At 53.3% G+C, this 25,732-nt stretch overlaps 1 protein-coding gene across 4 annotated transcripts; it reads left to right on the forward strand.

Annotated features, from left to right (window-relative positions):
* Window positions 1-3,879: 3,879 nt before the first annotated feature.
* On the forward strand, window positions 3,880-25,431 carry LOC119956273 (synembryn-A-like). Of its 4 annotated transcripts, none has more exons than XM_038783345.1 (12): window positions 3,881-4,077; window positions 8,880-8,927; window positions 11,112-11,129; window positions 13,888-13,975; window positions 15,436-16,053; window positions 17,191-17,285; window positions 18,014-18,164; window positions 18,283-18,378; window positions 21,498-21,642; window positions 23,199-23,343; window positions 23,472-23,591; window positions 24,886-25,023. In XM_038783345.1, exons 2-12 carry the CDS (start codon window positions 8,881-8,883, stop codon window positions 25,007-25,009), a joined length of 1,647 nt encoding a protein of 548 aa, XP_038639273.1. In that variant the 5' UTR covers window positions 3,881-4,077; window position 8,880; the 3' UTR covers window positions 25,010-25,023. The 4 variants fall into 4 exon arrangements, with proteins under 4 accessions (XP_038639272.1, XP_038639274.1, XP_038639273.1 ...); XM_038783343.1 differs by having other exon boundaries at window positions 3,882-4,077; window positions 13,883-13,975; window positions 24,886-25,431; XM_038783344.1 differs by lacking the exon at window positions 13,888-13,975 and having other exon boundaries at window positions 3,880-4,077.
* Window positions 25,432-25,732: the final 301 nt, after the last annotated feature.

Raw genomic sequence — 25,732 nt, forward strand, 5'->3', positions numbered from 1 at the left:
CCATCTGGAAGTGGAAGGGATGTGGGTGCTCAGGAGGCGACGGCATTAGTTCAATTACTTCCTGAAATCCTGCATTAAAAAGCGTGTGACAGGAATGGGTTTGGGCAGAGTAAATTAGGAGAAGAAGAGAGGCAAAGAGTAGGGCATTAACTGGATGGCTCGTTCAAACAGCCAGCACCGGATCGAGGGACCGAATGGCCTCCCTTTGTGCTGCTCGCTTTGAAATATTCCTATTAAAACTGACCGCGTCGGTGACCCTCTCTTCCAGAGATGCTGGTGGTGACACTAGTGACCATATGTGTCTGCCCCCCACTCCCCCCCCCCCCCCCGACCCCCAACCCCGTCCGCTCCCACCCTCAACCCCATCTCTATTGTTCATTCTATAATGGGGATGTCAACTCTGTAGAAACTGTGGACTGTCCCTTTAAATTATGTATTTTTAATTGCCATGGCGATGTTCTTGATACTGTTGTGTTCCATGATCTTGCCTAGCAATGATTCTACAGAACCACTGGTGACTTAGCCAGAACGATGTTTTATTAATATACACGTGGTTAAGTAATGATATGAATCTTATACAGACCGAATTATTACAGAGTTACTTTAGACTCTTCTGGAACTACCCTTATGTGCGACTGACCTCGTGTACGCCTTACTACCTTCCCATGCTGGACAGATGGCACCTGACTGATGTCTGACGCCACCTGCTGGTGGGAGGTTACACTGCTGTGTACATGTAATATTATCCACAGGCGTATCACCGCACATGTATGTATGAATTTTCTGTCCTATCTTCCACAACATGTTCTTTCCCTATCAGATTCAAGTGTGCGTTTATTTATTTCTCTGTGTTTATCTGAATCGCGCGCTCAATGATTATGTGAATTTGGCAGATTTTTTAGTGGCAGGCTAATAAAACGCAGTACGATACCAAACAGAGACTGGCTTTGTTGTAATTTATAGACAGATTCGGGAATGAATTGACAGTGCCACAGCGTGTGTGAGAGTATGTGTACGGTAACGTATCATAACAGCAACTGCCCCTGAAGCCACAGCACGATATTAAAACTCCCATCTTTATGCCACAATCCCTCTGCGTGCTCACCCCTCCCTATCTCTGTGACCGCCTCCACACTCCACAACGTCTCCGAGCTGCTCTGAATCTGGCCTTGGTGGTAGTCTTTGTGTTGCTGATTCAGGATGGTTGGGGTAGTGTTCACAAAGACCACAGTATAGCTTTAACTGAGACAAAGCTGAAACAGGGGCTGGTTTAGCTCACTCGGCTAAATCACTGGCTTACCAAGCACCAGCCTCCCCGGACAGGCGCCGGAATGTGGCGACTAGGGGCTTTTCACAGTAACTTCATTTGAAGCCTACTCGTGACAATAAGTGATTTTCATTTCATTTCATTTTCGAGCTATGATTTTATTTCTACCACTAAACTGGGATTCGATACTTAGTCCTTAAGAATACACAATTGATCAATAACATCTCATCTATTCCTAATCTCACTCACTGGTACAAACTATAATCTAACCTTCTCACACTATCGGCTCTGATGACCTTCACTAGCTATTTCCTGCAATACCCACCTCCCCTAAGGTCTAGCATCACTGCTTTATATAGTTGTATCAGTAGCTCCTCCTAGTGGCTACTCTCCACGCTACCTCAACTCTTGCAATGCTGATAATTGTGATTATATCACAGCCTTCTGAGCGTGCCCCGGTCTTCACCGCCGAACCGTTGGTGGCCGGGCCTCCAGCTACCCAGGCCCCGAGCTTTGGAATTCCCTCTCCGTCCCCTCCACCTCACCTTCCTTCTTTAAGATGCCCCTTGAAAGCTGCCCCTTTGTCCGAGCGTTGGTCAGAACGCTGCCCATTTCCCAACAGTTGTTCAGTGCCACAGGACATGCTTTGTGTGAGGGGGGGAGGGTCCAATGTTCTCTCTCTCGCCTCGCCGTTATCTTTAACCGCCTAATTTTGGACGTTATTATTTTAGCCAACCAGGTAAGATGGTCGAATGGCCTCTTTCCATTTTGCAAGGTTTCATGCGAACTTCCCTCTACTTTACCCTACGTAGCCTCTATTGGCCCCTCAATGGGGATTACCTTGTTCCAATATCCACTTGTAATAAGTCATTGTATATTCCCATAATCCAATACATTCTTCTAAATTCCTCTCCTGGGACGATTTAGAAATTGCAGCTTGGTTATTGCTGATTCAGTCAGAACAAGGGGCTGGCTTCTCCAGTTTCCCCAACTGTGTGTCTCATAGAATCCCTACAGTGCAGAAGGAGGCCATTCGGTCCATCGAGACTGCACCTACCCTCTAAAGAGCACCCTAACCCAGTGTTTTTCAAACTATTTTCCCGGGGACCCATTTTTACCAACCGGCCAACCTTCGGGATCCAACCCGCCCGACCTTTGCGACCCACGCCGGCAAACTTGCGCGACCCACCATTTTCTCTTACCTTGTTTGTTGCTGACAAAAATGGTGGAAATGGTTCTGGGTCCCTTTGGCCCATCGAACTTGAAAACAAAAGGCTGCAACCATATAAAAATTAATTTGGCCGCACTGCGCAATGGTGCCCGATCATCGGTGCGCATGCGCAGATCGATGATCAGGCACCCATGCGCAGTGCAGCCGAATTGTTTTATCTGTCCCTGCCCATTTTGAATGCCGGTTGGTAAAAATGGGTCCCCGGGAAAATAGTTTGAAAAACTCTTTGCTGTATAAGGGAAAGTTTTTGCGTAGCCAATCCACCTAACCTGCACACGTTTGGACAGTGGGAGGAAACCGGAGCACCCGGAGGAAACCCATGCACTCACCGGGAGAACGTGCAGACTCCGCACAGACAGTGACCCAAGGCCAGAATTGAACCCGGGACCCTGGAGCTGTGAGGCAGCAGTGCCAACCACTGTATCACCGTGCTGTCTCTGTTCTCAGCGGTGTACCGTTTGCTGGTGACGCGATTCCGGCTGGAGAATTCCGGCCAAGCTTCCGGCCCCTCCTTGTTCCGAAGCTTGGCCGCACCATAAACAGACTCTATTGATTTCTACTCTCTGTCCCTCAGAGAGGTCAGTGTTCTGATATTGTCCATCCATGCCATCTGGGCTCTTCCCTGTGTACGTTTCCCAGGAGTTTTGCTTCACAGCGCCAGGGTCACGATTCCGACTCGGGTCACTGTCTGTGCGGAGTCTGCACGTTCCCCCTGTGTCTGCGTGGGTTTCCTCCGGGTGCTCCGGTTTCCTCCCACAAGTCCCGAAAGACGTGGTTGTTAGGTGGATTGGACATTCTGAATTCTCCCTCTGTGTACCCGAACAGGCGCCGGAATGTGGCGACGAGGGGATTTTCTTTTTTTTGAACTAAATTTAGAGTGCCCAATTTGTTTTTTCCAATTAAGGGGCAATTTAGCGCAGCCAATCCACCTACCCTGCACATCTTTGGGTTGTGGGGGCGAAACCCACGCAAACACGGGGAGAATGTGCAAACTCCACACAGGCAGTGACCCAGGGCCGGGATTCGAACCCGGGACCTCAGCGCCGTGAGGCAGCAGTGCTAACCACTGTGCCACCGTGCTGCCTTCTTCATTGCAGTACTAATGTAAGCCTACTTGTGACAATAAAAGATTATTACTATAACCCGGATGTTCGTGAACATGATTAACGTACAATTGACAGTCAAGGCCAGATACGGGAAGGAAGCACAGTCTTGGGAAACCTTCTCAAACATTCAAACCGAATTTGGCACCTCTGAGGGCCTCATAGGGTTAATAACTATTGAATGTCACACACACACACAGAGGACTGTGTCAGTGCTCTCACAGATAAGATGGTTTCTCCCCTCCCATTTCTGTGATGTCAGTGCATGTCACAGGCAGAGAGAGAGAGAGAGAGAGAATTTCGCTGCTCCTCTCCCTAATCCCAGGATCAGGAAAGCTGGAGAGGCTGTGGACCCGGAGCATAAAGCTCTCAGTCTCCTTCTACCCATGAAGATGGAACTAGACGTGTTGACGGACGTCCTCCAAACCGGTGACCAGGAGGTGATACAGAAAGCCTTGCTTGAATTTAACAAAGAGGTGAGGAGTCAGAAAGAGAGAGAGAGAAAGAGAGCATCACATTTTCTGACTTGTTTTGCTGTGCTTTGCCTCCCCCCACCCCCCACTGCCCACTGCCCCCTCCCCACCCAGAGAGACAGAGAGCCCTGGCCCCTGAAGCAGCTGCTGACTGGTCCACATAACAGGTTTAAGCAGCAGGGCAGCAAGACGGGTTTGTTCGACCCGATGGCTGTACTCAGTGCCGTCATAGAACCAGACGCCAGAACCCCCAGAGGAAACAGATATTTCCGACGGCCACGGTTCAGTTCACTCCCGGATTCCAAACACAGAACAACCCTCCAAAATGCTCCTCTCCCCCCCCCCCCCCCCCCCCCCCAAGCTGGACGCACAGCTGAGAATGCCGCGCCATGACCTAATTTCTGATGCTTCTCCCTCTCGCCCCTCTCTGCTGCCCCGGTGCGAACCGTCGCTGCTCCGGTTGGCAACTGCCTGGAATCCTCGTGGATCCCCCCCAAACCGATTTTTAAAAATATTGGCGACTGTAAATCCGGCCTGGGTAGCTGACCAGGTCCAGCTGGGCAAAGTTGGCGCCTGACTTGTAAACTAGATGCTGTCGGATTTGTTAACTGTGAATGTTTCCTTTTGGCTGGGATCCACGGGGGGGGGGGGGGGGGGGGTTAACGGTTTAATTGCATTGATTTGTTCAGTGTTAACCCTCGATGGCAGGGTCAGAAGGCGCAAGCAAGGCTGACAGGCCTGTAGCAGGCCACAGTGTGGACCTGGGTGGTGGGGTGGGGGGGGTGGGGGGGGGGGGGGAATCGGGGTGTGGACCTGTGCACAGAAGGTCACTGCTGGAGATGGCTGAGTGCGAATGACCGACAGCCCACAATTGTTCAGCTTATTCCAACCTGCAACTGCTCCCCGACTGAATTAAACCTCAGGCGGGATCTGCGCCGTGGGCACCCTGGCAAGCCGCCTGTCAGGGATACAGGCCAGGATTCTCCAATGCCAGTCCCGCCTCGCTCCCGCTGGCAGCGAGGTCGGAGAATCAGGCATTCGACAAAATCTCCATTCGCCACAGCGGGAAAGGGAGAATCCCGCCGACAGGAAGGTGGCGTCATTAACGGTGATACAGACGGAACTGTGTAAATCCCGTTTGCGACACGTCCGCAGTTTGGTATTTGCACAACCACGGAATCGTTGCAGTGCAGAAGGAGGCCATTCGGCCCATCGCGTCTGTACTGGCCCTCTGAATGGCGCCATTCCCCTGCCTTTTCCCCACCCTTACACGTTGACGTCTCTCGGCCTGTTATTTCCTTATCGGCCCTTGGTTGCCTCTTCCCATCCGACTACAACACCTAGAACCTCCTTCCCCTGACACTCCGTGACCAGACGTAACCCAACCTTACTGGCAATAGGAAGCCTGGTTTGAAAATTAGGGGCTGGTCAATGGGGTTCCCCGCTGTGGGGCCTCGCCGTTGGCAAACCCCCGGGCTGCCGGCAAAACGGGGAAGCCTGACGGCGTGCCACAACAGAAATCTGGTGAAGCCCGCCCAAGGGCTCTGCTGTTTAACCACGATGTGGAGATGCCGGCGTTGGACTGGGGTGGGCTCAGTAAGAAGTCTTACTACACCAGGTTAAAGTCCAACAGGTTTGTTTCAAACACTAGCTTTCGGAGCACTGCTCCTTCCTCAGGTGAGTGAAGCGGGTTCTTTTTATAGTAGATTTTCACAGTAACTTCATTGCAGTGTTAATGTAAGCCTACTTGTGACAATAATAAAGATTATTATAAAGTAATCTCTGGGAGCGTCTGACTCGTTGAGAGTTAAGTTACGAGTGCATCACAGATTCGAATCTTCGGTATACCTCAATGATACCTGGACCCGAAGAGTTACATCATGAGGAGATTATGCAAGTCAGGGTTGAATATCCTGGAACATGGAAAGCTGAGTTGATCAAAGTTTTCCAGATATTAAGGGCAACAGATTGGAAATAATTACCTGCTGGTTGGGACATCTCAGACCATCAGCACCAAACCTTTCAGGGTAGAATGTGGGAGCAGTTCTGCACACAAAGGGTGATAGAAGTTTGGAATTAACTTCTGCAAACAGCGATTGGCTAATTGTTCATCTTAAATCTGAGACTGTCGTTTGGAACTTTCAAGCGGTTATTGGATAGGCACATGGAGCACACCAGAATGACAGGGAGTGGGATAGCTTGACCTTGGTTTCGGACGAAGCTCGGCACAACATCGAGGGCCGAAGGGCCTGTTCTGTGCTGCACTGTTCTATGTTCTATGATCGACTTTGCTCACCAATGATGTTCGGGATATGGGGAGAAGGTCAGCACCTGGAGTTAGGTCACAGGTCAGCCATCGTCCCATTGGTCGGCAGTGGTAGAGGGTCAAGGTGTGACCTCCTCCTCTTCCGACATTCCGACCACCCCCCACTTTGAGCTATCAGTTGTTCCCTCTATATTGAGTAAATCTTTCACTTTCCATTAGCCCGGAGCACATTAACCCAGGTGATTAGATTTCATTGCGAATTGTAATCTGTTTAGCGTTAAGCGGATGGTGTTAGCTTTAGACGATGGACTGTCTGAAAGATCTCAGTTGATGCACTCACTCTCAAGGACTTAGTGTCGTCCTAGTGTTCAGCTAGGCCACAGGCATCCGCTTGGAGAGGTTCACGCCCCAACACCCAGCTCCCCCCCCCACCCGACATGAAGGCGGACGCACGGGGCAGAGACCGGCCAACCTGCTCACAGATCAGCACTCGGCCATCCGTGTCTGGATTGCCGTCTAGACCAGATGGCATTCGGGCACCAGCCTACGCCTGACGTGTTTACGGGGGCAGGGGGCGGTGTAGGGCCCAAGGTGAGACCCCCACCGCCCTCCCCCAAGGAATTCTGCTCCAATGATGATCTGTCGAGGGGCATTTCCTCACAAGAAAAATGAAATGAAAAAAATGAAAATGGCTTATTGTCACGAGTAGGCTTCAATGAAGTTACTGTGAAAAGCCCCTAGTCGCCACATTCCGGCGCCTGTCCGGGGAGGCTGGTACGGGAATCGAACCGTGCTGCTGGCCTGCTTGGTCTGCTTTAAAAGCCAGCGATTTAGCCTTGTGAGCTAAACCAGCCCCAAATTGGCAACGTGGGTGAGGCTCAGGTCAAACTGTATTCACACAGGGTTAGACAAGAAAGGCTTATCTCCTTTTGCGAAATTTCTTTCCCCCAAAGTATGTAAATGACGAGCGATTCATTAACCTCCCTCAGGGGTCCGTAACACACCTCGGACCCATTATCCCTATATCCCCCCTTCCGGGAGCCAGCAGTGATGGAGAAAGCACAGAGTTAGAAAATTGATTTTAAAAACAAAGGTTGCGATGCCACACGTGTGACATACAACACGCGTGACAGGAATGTCATCTTATTTCAATCGAATCAGAGCCCACATTTGTGAGGAGACATTTGCTAATGTGGATGGGGGTATTGTGGGCTTTGTTCATTTTATGTATCTCGGAGAAAACACAGATTCTGAATTGGGCAACGGGGTTGTTTACAATCTTTCAAAATGATCTCAGATCCAGCTTCCACTAAATTTGCTGGTGTTCGCTTACTTTGCTCTGAGTCCACGCCCAGCCTTAAGCAATCAAGTGCAGTGAGCATTGATCAGTTTCCAGACTCACGGAATAAAACACAGAAAATGGACATAGAATTTACAGTGCAGAAGGAGGCCATTCGGCCCATCGAGTCTGCACCGAACCTTGGAAAGACCACCCCACACCTCCACCTTGCCCCCGCAACCCAGTCTAACCGTTTTGGACACTAAGGACAATTTAGCGTGGCCAATCCACCTATCCTGCACATCATTGGAGTGTGGGAGGGTGCAGAGTGGGGACTACAATGGGGGCTACAGTGGGTCTTACAGTGGGGGGAGTGGCGGGTTACAATGTGGATTACAGTGGGAGTTACAGCGGGGGTAGTGGGGGGGGGGTTACAATGGGCGTTACAGTGAGAGGAGTTTGGATACAATGGGAGTTACAATGGGGACGTCAGTGTGGGGGGTGGGTTGCAGTTGGGGGGCAAGGGGGTGCAGTATCTTTGAAGAAGTGTTATATTGTGATTGGGATTCCCGATCCCCAATACACCTGATCTCCCACGGTTACAATTTCAGTTTCGAAAATTAATTCTTGGGATGTGGGCGTCGCTGGCTAGGCCAAGCATTTATTGCCCATCCCTAAATTGCTCCCTGAGAAGGTGGTGGTGGTGAGCTGCCTTCCTGAACCGCTGCAGTCCATGCAGGTACACCCACTGTGCTGTTAGGGAGCGAGTTCCAGGATTTGACCCAGCGACAGTGAAGGAACGGCCGATTATATTTCCAAGTCAGGGTGCTGAGTGACTCGGAGGGGAACCTCCAGGTGGTGGGGATAGGAGACCCCACGACACTATTTCGAAGAAGTGCAGTGGGGTTCTCCCTGGGCCCCTGGCCAATATTTAATCCCTCGATCAACATCATTAACAGCAGATGGTCCATTCACTATTGCATTGATGGCTGTGGGATCCTGCTATGCTACAGATTGTCCGCTGCATTCCCGACATTACAACCATACCATTCCTTCTATCGTTTGGTTTGGCCATGGAAAGTCGCCGTCACTAAATTGATTCATTTAAAATATATACATGATGGAAGTGGAGACATGGAAGAAAAATATTTTTTGTTTGATTAACAGTGTAAATTATACCAAGTTATTAACTGACAACGTTCCTCCATTTCTTGGCATCCTGTTCCTTTAACCAAGTCTTTGTGTTTTCCCTCCCCCCAGTATGCCCAGTGCTTCTTTTTCAACGAAGAGGAGAGACAGAGGAGAAAGGTGAGTGACATTCAGCACACTGGGCAGCCCAGCGACGTACGGCAGTAACATCTGTTATTCTGTCAGGAAGATTCATCTCCTCATCCGCAAGACAGCGCCTCCAACAGTGCAGCTCTCCCTCGGTACTGCAGCCCTTTACATCGACCCAACATTGCTCAGATTGCCCTTCGGCCCCGCTGGCCCACCTCGGTGGTTCTGTCCCACACAAGCTCCCCCCCACCCCCACCCACCCCCCTCTCCATCTCACCCCCATCACCAGATCATTCCATTCCTCACGTATCCATCATTCCCTCAAACACGTTCCGATTGCTGCCCGAGCTTCCACCAGCTTGAATGAAAATGAAAATCGCTTATTGTCACGAGCCGGCTTCAGTGAATCATAGAACATAGAACAGTACAGCACAGAACAGGCCCTTCGGCCCTCGATGTTGTGCCGAGCAATGATCACCCTACTCAAACCCACGTATCCACCCTATACCCGTAACCCAACAACCCCCCCCCTCCAACCTTACTTTTATTAGGACACTACGGGCAATTTATCATGGCCAATCCACCTAACCCGCACATCTTTTGGACTGTGGGAGGAAACCGGAGCACCCGGAGGAAACCCACGCACACAGGGGGAGGACGTGCAGACTCCACACAGACAGTGACCCAGCCGGGAATCGAACCTGGGACCCTGGAGCTGTGAAGCATTTATGCTAACCACCATGCTGAAGTCACTGTGAAAAGCCCCCATCACCACATTCCGGCGCCTGTTCGGGGAGGCTGGTACGGGAATTGAACCCGCGCTGCTGGCCTGCCTTGGTCTGCTGTAAAAGCCAGCGGTTTAGCCCAGTGTGCTAAACCAGCACCTCCGCACCAACCTCTGGGTAAAGATCCCTCTTCCACTTTAGGAGGTGGTAGAAAGGATGGAGCGAGGGCAGGAGAGGGGCGTGAGTGACGTCAGAAAGGCCCAAACCCATCAAACTTGATTAATTTCTCATAACCACATTGATTCCTTCGTGTGCCATGCTGGCACTGCCAGGGCGCTGGGGGCACTGACACAGTGCCAGGGCACTGGGGGCACTGACACAGTGCCAGGTTGGCACTGCCAGGGCGCTGGGGGCACTGACATGGTGCCAGGTTGGCACTGCCAGGGCGCTGGGGGCACTGACAGGGCACTGGGGGTGCTGACACAGTGCCAGGTTGGCACTGCCAGGGCGCTGGGGGCACTGACACAGTGCCAGGTGGGCACTGCCAGGGTGCCAGAGGCAATGCCACCGTGCCAGGTCGGCACTGCCGAGATGAGAGGCCTGAAATGGGGGTGGGGCCATGGAGGGGGTGGGCATGAAAGGGACATGGTCGTGAATGGGGGGGGGGGGGGGGGGTTGAGGGTGGAGGACATGAAGGGGCACATTTGATGATCTGGGGGGTGGGGTGGGGTCTTTGCCGGCTAGAAGGGGAGGGGGGCCTGAAGGAGATCCTTTTTGGGGGGCCCCAATGCCAGCGACCCTTGGAGGTTGGGTGGGGGGGGGGGGGGGGGGATAGGGTGTTGATGCTGGCGAGGGTGGTGGTGATGGGGAGTGTGGGGGCCACTGAAGCCCAGGCGCCTGCGAAGTTGCGGGGTGGCACTTTGAGATCAGGGGGCTGTTCGAAGGTGCCGCCCGATCGCTGTGAAGCCGGCCAGCATCTTCGGGGTCCCCCTGCATCACCTTTTCAGTGGGTTTCAGTCCTGGCTCCAAAACAATAACCGTGCGGGAGGATCGCGATGGGATTCGCACCCGAACAGTCGGCGTTATTCACACCGGCTTTCCCAGCTGGAATGGCACTGTGGGGGCCAAACTTTAGAAAACTTTATTTTCTCGAGGCTGAGAAACCCAGCCATGTCACTAACCCAGGTCTCTACACTCGGGGGCTTCGAGCCTCTCCACATTAATAAGTTCCGTCTCCGGGCTACCAGGGGGGCAAAGGCCAGGACGTCGGCCGCTTTCGCCCCCTGAACTCCCGGCTCTTCCGACACTCCAAAGATCGCTACCTCCGGACTTGGCACCACCCGTGTTTTTAGCACAAGTACCACTCGCACCCCCTCCAGCTTCCCACTCACCATAATGTACCTACCTCCCTTGTCTGACACGATTCCCGCCGCGACGTCTTTGAATCTATTTTGTGCCTGTTTATTTCCTTTCGCCGTTTCTGCGGCAGCGTGAACAACTGGAAGAGGTAAAGGAATCCCTTTGCTGCTTAGCTCTCAGTCCTCTTTGCAAGCGCGATTGCAAAGTGCGGCATTTCACTGCTCCCTGCCTCGAGCTTCCTGGTGGTTTAGAGCAGTTTACCCAGGCCAGCCCTTCCCTGCTCCCCCCCCCCGCCGCTCGCTGCTGCTCCATGTTGTGGTGATGTGGCCGCTCTGGCGCTTTGTTAGGGGTAGAGTTTATATTTTTCCTCTCTCAGGTGCACCTCTCTTTCGATATTTGGGTTACAACATTCCTGGGTGAATAAAGGGGCTTGTAGTTACGCATCACCCTTTGCAAGCTCAGGGTGTCCCAGAGTGATCCACAGCCAGTGAAGCCCTTTGCAAGCTCAGGGTGTCCCAGAGTGATCCACAGCCAGTGAAGCCCTTTGCAAGCTCAGGGTGTCCCAGAGTGATCCACAGCCAGTGAAGCCCTTTGCAAGCTCAGGGTGTCCCAGAGTGATCCACAGCCAGTGAAGCCCTTTGCAAGCTCAGGGTGTCCCAGAGTGATCCTCAGCCAGTGAAGCCCTTTGCAAGCTCAGGGTGTCCCAGAGTGATCCACAGCCAGTGAAGCCCTTTGCAAGCTCAGGGTGTCCCAGAGTGATCCACAGCCAGTGAAGCCCTTCTCCCAAGAGCAGTCACTGTTGTCACACAGGAAACGCGGCAGCCGATCGGCGGGCAGCAAGATCCCACAATGTGGCGAAAGCAAATTACTTTAATTTTATTTTTACAAGTTTTTCTTTCCCCAATTAAGAGGCAGTTTAGCGCGGCCAATTCACCTGCCCCCCACGCATCTTTTTGGACTTGTGGGGGGTGAGACCCACGCAGACACGGGGAGAATGCGCAAACTCCACACGGACAGGGGGCCGGGATTCGAACCCGGGTCCTCGGCGCCCGAGAGGCAGCAGCGCTAAGCACTGCGCCACCGGGCTGGCCCTCGAAAGCAAACTACTGCGGCTGCTGGAATCTGAAACAAGAACAGAAAATGCTGGACAATCTCAGCAGGAATGACAGCGTCTGTGGAAAGAGAAACGGAGCGGATGTTTGGAGGCTGGAGGACGTTGTGTCAAAGATGGAAATAGCAGAACTGGAAATAGGATAATGGCCAGATAATGTTTATGACAGCAGAGGGAGAATTATTGGTCAGGAATACATTCTCCCCGTGTCTGCGTGGGTCTCACCCCTACAACCCAAAGATGCAGAGGGTCGGTGGATTGGCCACGCTAAATTACCCCTTAATTGGAATTTTTTTGTAAAGAAGGACATTAGGGGAAGCCTCCCTTCTCTTTTAAACAATGCCACGGGATCTTATACACCAGTTGAGAGGGGAGACAGGGTTTTGGTTTAAAATTTTACCTCAGAAAAGACATCGCCAACAGTGCGGCACACCCTCAGCACGGCACGGGAGTGTCAGCCAAGGTTATCAGTGCTCAAGCTGACCTCTCACTGATAATAAATAGCTGATTAGATGCATTCCTAAATATTTTCGAGAACTCCAGCCCTCGTAGGGTTAAGACCCCTCATATGACCAGAAGACCGTATGACATAGGAACAGAATTAGGCCACTCGGCCCATCGGGTCTCCTCCGCCATTCAATTATGGCTGATATTTTCTCATCCCCATTCTCCCCATAACCCCTGATCCGCTTATTAATGAAGAACCTATCTAATTCCGCCTTAAAGGCACTCAGTGATTTATGGGTCTAAGGGTGTGGCTATGGCCATCTTAGTTCAGGGCAGTACCTTGGTCAATGTGGTTGATCAAGGGCGCAGCATAAAATTCCACCTCTTTCATCATGTTGTGAATGTCCTATTTGTAAAGACATTGTATTGCTGGGGTAACAGAGCAGCAAACGCGAGGCTTCCTCACCAGACGAGGTGGTATTTGTTGATGCCATTCAGCGGTCCAAATAGGTTTTTATAAATTAATTCAACGGACGTGGGTTTCGCTGGCTGGGCCACCATTTTGTTGCCCATCCCTAATTGAGAGTTTGGCGGTGAGCTGTCGTGAGCCGCTGCAGTCCGTGTGGTGTAGGTACACCCACAGTGCTGTTAGGGAGCGGGTTCCAGGATTACGACCCGGGGACCATCACGAAAAATGAGTTCCCTTTCTTTAATGGCTCAATCCTCAGGGAGTCTGAGCTCCGTTTCCTGTGTGCCTGCAACTTTGGTTGAGCTCCAGCCTTTCCCGCTGCTGTGAAGTTATTGATCCATGGGCCCAGTGGGACTCTCGGCATTGAGATGAAATTTATGGGCGCGGTAGTATGACTAGGGGTATTACGGTACCTGGAAGTGTGAGCTGCCATTGGTGCGGAGGACTCACTGCCCATTGGCCCAGGTAAGTCATGTGCCTCTCAGCCGATTGGCTGAGAGGTAGGTAGCTCCGCCTACGAGGCGGGATATAAGAACCCGTGTTTCCCGGCAGTCGGCCTTTCTTCTGTACGTCTGCTGCCGGGTTCACTTCTTATGTATTAAAGCCGATCGTTCGGACTTCATCTACGTTTCGTGTCCATTGATTGTGCATCAATGGGACAAAAGACAGGTCGATATTATACCAATATAAATTTCAATTGTTACCCTTTAGACTTAACTTATTATTTGAATTCTTTGTCCCTCTTTCCCTCCATCTTCCCCACAAGCAGATGGAAAGTAAAACCTCAGAAACTGTCACTAGTTCTTCGCTTTTTGTTCCACCTTTTATTTCTTTCAACTTCATTCTACTGCTGCCTTCGTCTTTCCGGGCCTAGTTTAGGATAATGAAACATAGAGAGAGCGTTTTCGATTCGGATTCCAACTCAGATTTTGACCATTCCGAGGATCCAGCAGTGAGGCAGAGAGAGGTAAGAGGGAGACGTGTTCGCCCCGAGTCACGGTGGGCCTCAGGGTTTGTAGTTTTCGGTGTGCGCTCCCTGGGCTCTACCTCTCCATTACCAAGGCCGCACAGCCTCCCCCTGAGCCCTGGGCCTATTAAGGAATGCGCGGCCGAAGATAGGTGGGCGGAGGTCGTGCAGATCCGCCCGTTTGCTTCATCGAGAAAACTAGGGCGAGGTTGATCGTGCGGAGCGCACCATGGTGAACCGGGAAGGTGAATCAATCGGTGGTAGGTTGTTGTTGGATTTTAAGAGTGTAGGAGAGAGGCTGAGTAATTCCACATTACACAACGTCAGGTGAGGTCCATGATCTTCACACCGTACCGTTACGCCGTGGTGTCCGAGAGGTCGGGGTCAGGGGTTTTGTGATCAGCAATGGGTCAGAATCAGCTAACCTACCGGTCGATATTGGTGTAGAATTTACAGACTGTTTGCTGGTGTTCCTGTTCCACACTCACCTCCTCATCACCTCACCCCCATCACTTCATCCTTCTGTTCCTTTCCACCTCGTGTTTCTTCCCAGCTTCACCCTTGAATATGTCCCCGTGGGAGCGGGTTCCACGTCCCCGCCACTCCCCGGGTGAAAGAGGTCCTCCACAAATCCCTTGTTGGATTGAGCGACCATCTCATGTTGGTGGCCTGATGGTTCAGGGCTCTCCTCACAAGAGAAACCAGGCTCTATGGTTTCGGGCAGCGCGGTAGCACAGAGGTTAGCACTGTGGCTTCACAGCTCCAGGGTCCCAGGTTCAGTCCCCCGCTGGGTCACTGTCTGTGCGGAGTCTGCACGGTCTCCCCCGTGTCCGCGTGGGTTTCCTGCCGGTGCTCCAGTTTCCTCCCACAGTCCAAAGACGTGCAGATTAGGTGGATTGGCCGTGCTAAATTGCCCTGAGTGTCCAAAAACGTTAGGAGGGGTTACGGGGATAGTGAGGGCTTGTGGGTCGGTGCAGCCTCGATGGGCCGAATGGCCTCCTTCTGCATTGTATGTTCTATGTCCACCGTAATGAACCCCTTCATTATCGAATCCCCAGACTGCAGAAGAAGGCCATTCAGCCCATTGAGTCTGCACCGGCCCTCCGAAAGAGCTCCCCACCTACATCCGATCCCGTGCCATAACCCCACCTAACCTGCACATCTTTGGACTGTGGGAGGAAACCGGAGCACCCGGAGGAAACCCACGCAGACACGGGGAGAACGTGCAAACCACACGGTCACCTGAGGCCGGAATTGAACCGGGGTCCCTGGCACCGTGAGGCACTGTGCCACCGTGCCATATTGTTAAGGGTCTCGAGGAGGTCACCCCTTCGCCTTTCCTGACTGTTGAAGAAATCTCAGTTCTGGTATCACCATGGCGGATATTGTTTTTTGCACCTTCTCCATGTCTCAATGTTTTCTTTTTGAAATAACTCCGGCCCCTCTGGTGTCTCTTTCAGAAAATTGGTGAGCTGCTGATTGATTTCTTGGGGCGGGATCTTCAACCTTCGTGCCAGTTGGTGAGCCTGGAGGCTGTCCGCATCCTCTCCAGGGACAAGCACGCCCTGGCCCCCTTTGCCAGCCGTGAGTCCATGTGCGTGCTGGCGCGGCTGGCTGGCATTGAGTACGCGGAGGGGCGCGGGCCCAGGGGCGTCTGCGACTGCGAGGTTGTCTCTGAGGCGTTGAAGTGCCTCTGCAACACCGTCTACAACAGCGAGGCCGCCCAGGTGATGGCCGGGGAGATGCGCCTGATCCACGGGCTGGTGGAGCGGCTGAAGGTGAACACCGGAGGGATGGCCAGCGGGCGCGACACCAGGTTCTACGAGCTGCGCCTGATGTTCCTGCTGACGGCGCTGCTCGTGGACGTCCGGCGGCAGCTCGCCCGCGACCTTCACGGCGTGACCCTGCTGACAGACACCCTGGAGGCCGCGCTCGACCTGCGGTGGCTGGACGTGTACGAGGTCTCGACGGGGCGCGACAGATCCCCGCTACGGCGAGACGAGACCGACCGCGTAATGGAGGTGCTGAAAATCCTCTTCAACATTACCTTCGACACCAGCAGGCAACAAGTGGACGAGGCAAGCACTTTCTTACTGCGCGAGGGTGTGGGGTCAAAGGTCACTCAGCAGGAAAGGTCAACGGTCACTCAGCAAGAAGGGAGGGGGCGATGCTCGCCAACGTAACACCCATGATTAACTACATTTCTTTTTAATAAATTTAGAGTACCCAATTATTATTTTTCCAATTAAGGGGCAATTTAGCGTGGCCAATCCACCTAACCTGCACATCTTTGGGTTGTGGGGGCGAGACCCACGCAGACACGGGGAGAATGTGCAAACTCCGCACGGACAGTGACCCGGGGCCGGGATCGAACCTGGGACCTCGGCGCCGTGAGGCAGCAGAGTTGAACAAAATTACTTGCATTTCTCTAGCGCCTGTGGCAGCCTCGAGCCATCCCAAAGTGCTTTGCAGCTAATGCAACACTTCTGAAACGTAGTCACTGTGGTACTGTGGGAAGTGTGGCAGCCATTTGTGCACAGCAAGATCCCAGAGGCAGCAGTGGGTTAAATGGTTGGGCAAACCTCCTGGGTGATGTTAGTTTCTTTCACGGGGTGTGGGGGGCGGTGGGCATCTGTTGCCCGTCCCCGAATTGCCCCTTGAACCGAGTGTCGCGCTCGGCCATTCCGGAGGGCGGTTAAGAGTCGACCGCATGGCTGTTTGGGTCTGGAGTCACGTGTAGGCCAGACCGGGTAAAGGCGGCAGATTTCCCTCCCTGAAGGGACATTAATGAACCAGATGGGTTTTACGACAACCGCTGACACTTTGATGGTCACCATTACTGAGACTGGCTTTTACATTCCAGATTTATTGATGAAATTCGAATTCCACCAGCTGCCGTGGTGGGTTTGAACCTGTGCCCCCCCCCCCCCCCCCTCCCACAGAGTCCTGACGACCCCCCCCCCACCTCCGAATTCATCCGGCCACCATCTCCCCGCTGTTGGCAAGGTGAATATTGGCCAGGGCACCAGAATGAACTCCCCTGCTGTTGTCGAGGGGTGGGGGTGGGGGTGGGGGGGGGGGGTGTAACGTGACGTCCTGCGCAAGGGCTTCCACCGCCATCTCATCCTGAGCGCCCGCCGCACTCACGCACTCGGGAGCGCTGGCTATTCACCGTCCCGCCCGGCCTTCGAACCTGCCCGTTTTTCTCCCAACAGGAGGATGCGGCTCTCTACCGCCACCTGGCAGCCATTCTGCGCCACTGTTTGCTGACTGACAGCGACGGCAGGGAGAGGACTCAGGAATTCCACGGGTAAGAAACGGCTGATCCGACGGGCACAGCTGGCATTTTCCCGAGCTCACGCCTCTCCCGTTTGTGCAGAAGCCTCCACTTGCTTTGCTTGTGTTTTGTGTAGCACCTCAGGAAGTGCTTGACGCCCAATGAAATGCTTTGGGAGGTGCAGTCAGTGTTGCAATGCAGCAAATAATTTCTATTATTGTCACAAGTAATTAACACGGCAACGAAGTTACTGTGAAAAGCCCCTAGTCGCCACATTCCGGCGCCTGTTCGGGTACACAGAGGGAGAATTCAGAATGTCCAATTCACCCAATAAGCACGTCTTTCGGGGCTTGTGGGAGGAAACCGGAGCACCCGGAGGAAACCCACGCAGAAGCGGGGAGAACGTGCAGACTCCGCGCAGACGGTGACCCAAGCCGGGAATCGAACCCGGGACCCTGGCGCTGTGAAGCAGCAGTGCTAACCGCCGTGCTATTGTGCTGCTGCGGCAGCCGGTTTGAGCACAGCAAGATCCCAGAAGCAGAAATGTGATGGGGTCATCTGTGGGATATTGCTCAGTTTTATTCAGGATTAAATATTGGCTCAGGGAACTCGCCTGATGTCCTTCAAATGGCGACGTCCACTGGGGAGGGTCACTGGGAACCTTGGTTTATTGTTGCTGCGAGCGGGAGGTTGCGATCTGGTTGTATAATTGCGCCTCGCCAATTTGCACCTCTTCCACCCACCCCCACGCCCCTCCTCAGCCACACAGTCAACCTCCTGGTCAATCTGCCCCTGATGTGCTTGGACGTCCTCCTGACTCCGAAGGTGGATCCGGGATCCGTGGAGTACATGGGGATGAACATGGACACTGTGGAGATTCTGCTGGACTTCATGGACAACAGATTGGACAGGGTAAGGGGTCTTTTTATTCTTTCACGAGACACGGGCATCAATGACCCTGTGGACCCCCTCCCCAAGGCCTCCTGTTCCCGCTCTGTAACATGTTCCCTGATGTCTCCCCCCCCTGCAGGGCTTGAAGCTGAGGGAATCTCTGACTCCTGTCCTTAACCTGCTGACAGAGAGCTCCCGTTACCATCGAGAGACTCGCAAGTTCCTGCGTGCGAGGGTAAGCGAGCGGCGGTGCTGACCCTTGACCACAAACAGCACCCTGCCTCTACGCACCAGCTTTACCAGAGCAGAGAACAGCCCAGGGTGCTGGATAAGGACGGGTTAACACTGAGATCAATAATTGGCCATTCAGGCAACTGGTTGACTGTTTGGATCAAAGGGGCAGGTTTTAAGAAGGGACTAAAGGAGGGAGGGAAGCGGAGAGGTTTCAGGAGAGAATTGCGGACCTTGGGATCCAGGCGAGTGAGGCACAGGCAAGGGAGGAGTGATTAAAGATTGGAGTTAACTAAGAGGGCAGAATTGGAGAAGCGAGGTGGAGGGGGCGGGGCTGGAGGGGTTGCAGAGATAGGGAGAATCAGAGAATGATACAGCACAGATGAGGCCCTTCGGTCCATCGAATCTGCACCAATGCATGAAAAACACCTGACCTGCCCACCTAATCCCATCTGCCAGCACATGGCCCACGGCCTTGAATGGTATGAGGTGCCAAGTGCACATTCAGGTGCTCCTTAAAGGATGTGAGGCAACCCGCCTCTACCACCCTCCTAGGCAGCGCATTCTAGACCATCACCACCCTCTGGGTAAAAATGCTTTGCCTTAAATCCCCATAAACCCCCTGTCCCTCACCTTGAACTTGTGTCGCCTGGTAACTGACCCTTCAACTAAGGGGAACAGCTGCTCCCTCTGTCCCTCATATTCCTGTACAACTCGATCAGGTCGCCCCTCAGTCTCTGCTCCAGCGAAAACAACCCAACCTCTCTTTATAACGTAAATGTTCCAGCCCAGGGAACATCCTGGTGAATCTCCTCTGCTCCCCCTCCAGTGCAATCACATCCTTCCTATAATGTGGCGACCAGAATTACACACAGTACTCCAGCTGTGGCCTCACCAAAGTTCTCCACAACTCCAACATGACCTCCCTGCTTTTGTAGTCTATGCCCTGATTGATGACAGCGAGGGTCCCATATGCCTTTTTCACCCACTCTATTAACCTGCCCTTCCGCCATCAGAGATCTATGGACAAACACACCAAGGCCCCTTTGTTCCCCGGAACATCCCAGTGTCAGGCCATTCATTGAATACTTCCCTGTCTCACATTACTCCTTTCAAAGTGTATCATCTCACACTTGTCAGGGTTAAATTCCATCAGCTACATTTCTGCCCATTTGACCATTCCATCTGTATCTTTCTGTAACACAACATACTCAACTTTACTGTTCTTGTAAATATAAATTTAGAGTATCCAATTCTTTTTTTTTTCCAATTAAGGGGCAATTTAGCGCGGCCAATTCACCTACCCTGCACATCTTTGGGTTGTGGGGGTGAGACCCACGCAGACACGGGGAGAATGTGCAAACTCCACACGGACAGTGATCCAGGGCCATTATTGAACCAGGTTCTCGGTGCCGTGAGGCAGCAGTGCTAACCACTGTGCCTCCCTACTCAACCTCACTGTTAACCACCCGGCCAATCTTTGTGTCATCCGCAAACTTACTGATCCTACCTGCAGCATAGTCATCTATGTCATTCATATAATTGACAAACAATAGGGGGCCCAGCACGGATCCCTTTGGTACCCCACTGGACACTGGCTTCCAGCCACTAAAGCAGCCGTCTGTCACCACCCTCTGTCTCCTACAGCTAAGCCAATTTTGAATCTTATCAAATTACCCTGTATCCCATGTGCATTTGCCTTCTTTACACGTCTCCCATGTGGGACCTTGTTAAAGGCTTTGCTGAAATTCATATAAACTACATCAACTACACTACCCTCATCTACACACCTGGTCACATGTTCAAAAAATTCAATCAAATTTGTTAGGCATGAATGATCCCCCTCTGACAAAGCCATGATGACTATTCCTGATCAAACCCGTGCCTCTCCAAATGGAGATAGATGCTCCTCTTCAGACTTTTCTCCAATAATTTCCCTATCACTGACGTGAGGCTCACTGGACTGTAGTCGCCTGGCTTATCTTTACAACCCTTCTTAACTAGTGGGACCACATTAGCTGTTCTCCAGTCCTCTGGCTCCTCCCGCTGGTGCCAGAGAGGAATTAAAAATTTTGGTCAGAGCCCCTGCAATCTCCTCCCTCACCTCCCACAGCATCCTCGGACACAATTCATCTGGACCTGGAGACTTGTCCACTTTTCAGCTTGCCAACGCTTCCAATACCTTGTCACTCCTGATGACAATTTGCTGAAGAACCTCACAGTCTCTCTCCTTGAGTTCCATCTCTACCCCCTCATCCTCCTGGGTGAGGACACACTGCAAAGTATTCGTTCAACACACGACCAATGTCCTCTGGCCCCACCCACAAATTTCCCTGTTGGTCCCTAATGGGCCCGGCGCTTTCCCTGGTTACCTTCATCCCACTAATATACTTACAGCACATCTGGGATTTTCCCTACTTTTACCAGCCAGAGCTTTCTCACATCCCCTCTTTGCTCTCTTAAACTCCATCCTGCACTTTGGAGCATTGTCTCCTGAATACCTCTGGTCATCCACGGTTCTCTGGACTTGTTACTCCTTCCTATTACCCCAGGGGGAACATGTTGGGCCTGTCCTCTCCCCATTTCCTTTTTGGATCCGCCCCCCTCCATTGCTCTCCTGTAGATTTCCCCACAAGTAAATCTTCCCAGCCTACCTTGGCCAGGTCCTGCCTTATTTTACTCAACTCCGCTCTCCCCCAATCCACAACCTTTTTTTGGCAACTTGTCCATTTCTTTGTCCACAACAAACTTAAATTGCACCATGTTGTGATCGCTATCACTGAAATGCTCCCCCCACCAACACCTGTCCGGCTTCATTCCGCAGAATTAGGTCCAGCTCTGCGCCGTTCCTTGTTGGAGGGGGAGAGGATAAGAGGGGACTTGAACACCAGGATGTGAATTTTGAAATGGCGGCGTTCCCGGACCTGGAGTCACGTGGAAGGTCCCAGGTCAGGAGCAGCTCGTGCGAGTTAGGGCGTGGGCAGCAGTGTTTCGGGTGAACAAAGACAGGAGGTTTCAACGGAGACATTGGCCTGATTTTATTTTTCTTCCCCAAATCGAACCGCTTCCCCACCCCCCCCCCTCCCCACCCCCTCCCCCCCCCCCCCCCCCACCCCCCCGCAGGTCTTGCCCCCACTACGAGACGTGAAGAATCGGCCTGAGGTGGGGGAAACGCTGCGCAACAAGCTGGTGCGCCTGATGACACACGTCAACACGGACGTTAAACATTGCGCCGCGGAGTTCCTGTTCGTACTGTGCAAGGAGAACGGTGAGTAACCATGGCGATAGTGCGGCAGAGGGAGAAAACCCTCATCCCACCCCCCCCCCCCCACCCATCCTTTTAATGCAGGGGGTTCCTATTCACGTGGATTACAATTGGGTTGAAATTTAGAATGCAGTTATAGGCCATTCGGCCCATTTTACATCAGAGGGTCAGTACTGAGGGAGTGCTGCACTGTCAGAGGGTCAGTACTGAGGGAGTGCCGCACTGTCAGAGGGTCAGTACTGAGGGAGTGCCGCACTGTCAGAGGGTCAGTACTGAGGGAGTGCCGCACTGTCAGAGAGTCAGTACTGAGGGAGTGCTGCACTGTCAGAGGGTCAGTACTGAGGGAGTGCCGCACTGTCAGAGGGTCAGTACTGTGGGAGTGCTGCACTGTCAGAGGGTCAGTACTGAGGGAGTGCTGTGCTGTCAGAGGGTCAGTACTGAGGGAGTGCCTCACTGTGAGAGGGTCAGTACTGAGGGAGTGCCGCACTGTCAGAGGGTCAGTACAGAGGGAGTGCCGCACTGTCAGAGGGTCAGTACTGAGGGAGTGCCGCACTGTCAGAGGGTCAGTACTGAGGGAGTGCTGCACTGTCAGAGGGTCAGTACTGAGGGAGTGCCGCACTGTCAGAGGGTCAGTACTGAGGGAGTGCCGCACTGTCAGAGGGTCAGTACTGAGGGAGTGCTGCACTGTCAGAGGGTCAGTACTGAGGGAGTGCTGCACTGTCAGAGAGTCAGTACTGAGGGAGTGCTGCACTGTCAGAGGGTCAGTACTGAGGGAGTGCCGCACTGTCAGAGGGTCAGTACTGAGAGAATGCTGCATTGTCAGAGGGTCAGTACTGAGGGAGTGCCGCACTGTCAGAGGGTCAGTACTGAGGGAGTGCCGCACTGTCAGAGGGTCAGTACTGAGGGAGTGCCGCACTGTCAGAGAGTCAGTACTGAGGGAGTGCCGCACTGTCAGAGGGTCAGTACTGAGGGAGTGCTGCACTGTCAGAGGGTCAGTACTGAGGGAGTGCCGCACTGTGAGAGGGTCTGTACTGAGGGAGTGCTGCACTGTCAGAGGGTCAGTACTGAGGGAGTGCCGCACTGTCAGAGGGTCAGTACTGAGGGAGTGCCGCACTGTCAGAGGGTCAGTACTGAGGGAGTGCTGCACTGCTGTAGGTGCCGTCTCTCAGCCCAGAGCCACTACTTCGAAGAAGAGCAGAAGAGATCTCCGTGGTAGTATCGGGCCAATAATAATAATAATAATCTCTTATTGTCACGAGTAGGCTTCAATGAAGTTACTGTGAAAAGCCCCTAGTCGCCACATTCCGGCGCCTGTTCGGGGAGGCCGGTACGGGAATTGAGCCCGCGCTGCTGGCCTTGTTCTGCATTACAAGCCAGCTGTTTAGCCCACTGTGCTAAACCAGCCCCTCATCAATGTCGATCCCTCAACCAAGATCACTGTAATATCTCTCTCCCCTCTCACCCATTCCCGTCCCTCTATCTCTCCATCCCAATCTCTCTCTCTCTCTCTATCTCTCTCACATTCCCGATATCCGCCGCTCTGCTTCCCCTTCCCACAGTATCCCGTTTTGTGAAATACACTGGATACGGGAACGCGGCCGGGCTGCTGGCGGCTCGAGGGCTCCTGGGAGGAGGAAGGGGAGACGGAAAATATTCCGAGGAAGAGGACACCGACACGGAGGAATACAAAGAAGCCAAACCGAAGTAAGCAAAGTGATTGGATGTTGGGATTGTCCCCAGAGGGTCCGGGGGGGGGGGGGGGGGGGGGATGTGTCCGTCTCTTTAAATTTGCATCATTGACTTCCATCTCTGTGTCTCCCACCCCCTCGCAGTATTAACCCAGTGACAGGACGAGTCGAGGAGAAACTTCCCAACCCCATGGATGGGATGACGGATGAACAGAAGGAATATGAAGCCATGAAACTGGTCAGCATGTTTGACAAGCTGTCCCGGTAGGTTCAGGAGTAACAGTTACACCAAAAACCAGTCCCACAGTAGGAATCCGGGACAACACATCCCATTCCCTCACTCCCTACCCCTCTCTCCCACTCCCCGCCCCTCCTTCCCACTCCCTACCCCTCACTCCCATTCCCCGCCTCTCCTTCCCATTCCCTACCCCTCTCTCCCATTCCCTACCCATCCCTCCCATTCCCTACCCATCCCTCCCATTCCCTACCCATCCCTCCCATTCCCTACCCCTCCCTCCCATTCCCTACCCCTCACTCCCATTCCCCACCCCTCCTTCCCATTCCCTACCCCTCTCTCCCATTCCCTACCACACCCTACCATTCCCTACCCATCCCCTACCCATCCCTCCCATTCCCTACTCCTCCCTCCCATTCCCTACCACTCCCTCCCATTCCCTACCCCTCCCTCCCATTCCCTACCCCTCCCTCCCATTTCCTACCCCTCCCTCCCATTCCCTACCCCTCCCTCCCATTCCCTGCCCCTCCTTCCCATTCCCTACCCATCCCTCCCATTCCCCGCCCCTCCTTCCCATTCCCCCGCCCCTCCTTCCCATTCCCCGCCCCTCCTTCCCATTCCCCGCCCCTCCTTCCCATTCCCTACCCATCCCTCCCATTTCCTACCCATCCCTCCCATTTCCTACCCATCCCTCCCATTCCCTACCCATCCCTCCCATTTCCTACCCATCCCTCCCATTCCCTACCCATCCCTGCCATTCCCTACCCATCCCTCCCATTCCCTACCACTCCCATTCTCTACCCATCCCTCCCATTCCCTACCACTCCCATTCCCTACCCATCCCTCCCATTCCCCACCCGCTCGGCCTATGCAGGCCGGAGAATCGCGGGGGGGGTGGGTGGGCTGCGTACAGCGGCCCATCACCGTGCCAAACACGCGGCCCAGTCGCGGGGATTCTCCGGCCCGGCCCAGGGCTGGGAGAATCCTCCCCCCCCCCCCCCCCCCCCCCCCGATCTGAAAAGTTTTCATGTAAATGCCGCTCGGGGGGAGGGGGGGGGGTGTTGGAGGGGGGGGGGGGGTTTGGAGGATGGGGGGGGTTGGAGGGGGGGGTGGTCTTTGGTGGAGGGGGTGTCAATTGTAAATGTAAAAACTGATAGTATATTTTTGTTGGGCAAGAGGCTGAATGGTTATGGAACCCAAGCGAGTGAAGAGGGCTGAGGTAAAGATCAGCCTTGAGCTAATGGGGGAACAGGCTGGAGGGGGTGAAGGGTCTTCCTCCTATCCCTATGTCCCTAATGTGCTGTGATTTCTACCTATCGGCAGGGAACAGATCATCCAGCCAATGGGAGTGGGCTGTGATGGGAAGCTCACGCCATTGGACGAGACAATGCAGCAAATGGCGGATCAGATCTCGTTACACTCCGACTCAGATATGGAGCTGGACTGAAAGTCAATGGAAGACGTGTAAATAATGGGTAGAAATGGGTAACAGTGACCTGCCAAAGATGGACCCAACGGGTTTGGGGCGCTGTGACGTTCATTAATATACTGTGAAGAAAGCTCCTGGAAGGGTAAAGATGCACTAACGGCCCATGAAGAGAGAAAGAAATGGTGGTGGGAGAGGAGGAGAGGAGTGGGAGTTTGTGGGGGGGGGGGGGTAAACATAGATTTAGGACTTTCGTCTAATCGCTGCTTTGTGGGCCCTTTTTAAAATGTTGGATCATTCCTCCTGGGAGACCAAGCCCAGAGTCAGGGGTCAAGACGAAGCTTCTCTTATCGGTGGACAATCCCTGCCTCGGCCCAGGTTTCTCTCTCTAAGGTCTCTGATCTTCTTTTGGGGACTGACGGAGACGGGGTTGTGTGTGGGGGGGGGGGGGGGGTGGGGGGGGAAGAGGGTGACATCCGCTAGCGCAATGAATCATCACAAGTCACAGGAAGATCGTGTTTGGTGCAAGGTGGGTTCTCGAGTCACATTGAGCACGCTTCACTTTACCGGCCAAGATTAGTTTAACCCTCCTGCTTCCTCCCGTTAAGTCGCTTCTTAACCAATCTCCTGGTTGCCTGCCCTAACATCTCCTATGTGGCTGGGTGCGGAATTCCAATCAACAATACTCGGGAAGTCCACGTTAAGGGTGTTTTCTGGTCTTCCATCGACTCTTCTCCCATTCTG

The sequence above is a fragment of the Scyliorhinus canicula genome, chromosome 23 (assembly GCF_902713615.1).
Source record: "Scyliorhinus canicula chromosome 23, sScyCan1.1, whole genome shotgun sequence".
Lineage (NCBI taxonomy): Eukaryota > Metazoa > Chordata > Chondrichthyes > Carcharhiniformes > Scyliorhinidae > Scyliorhinus > Scyliorhinus canicula.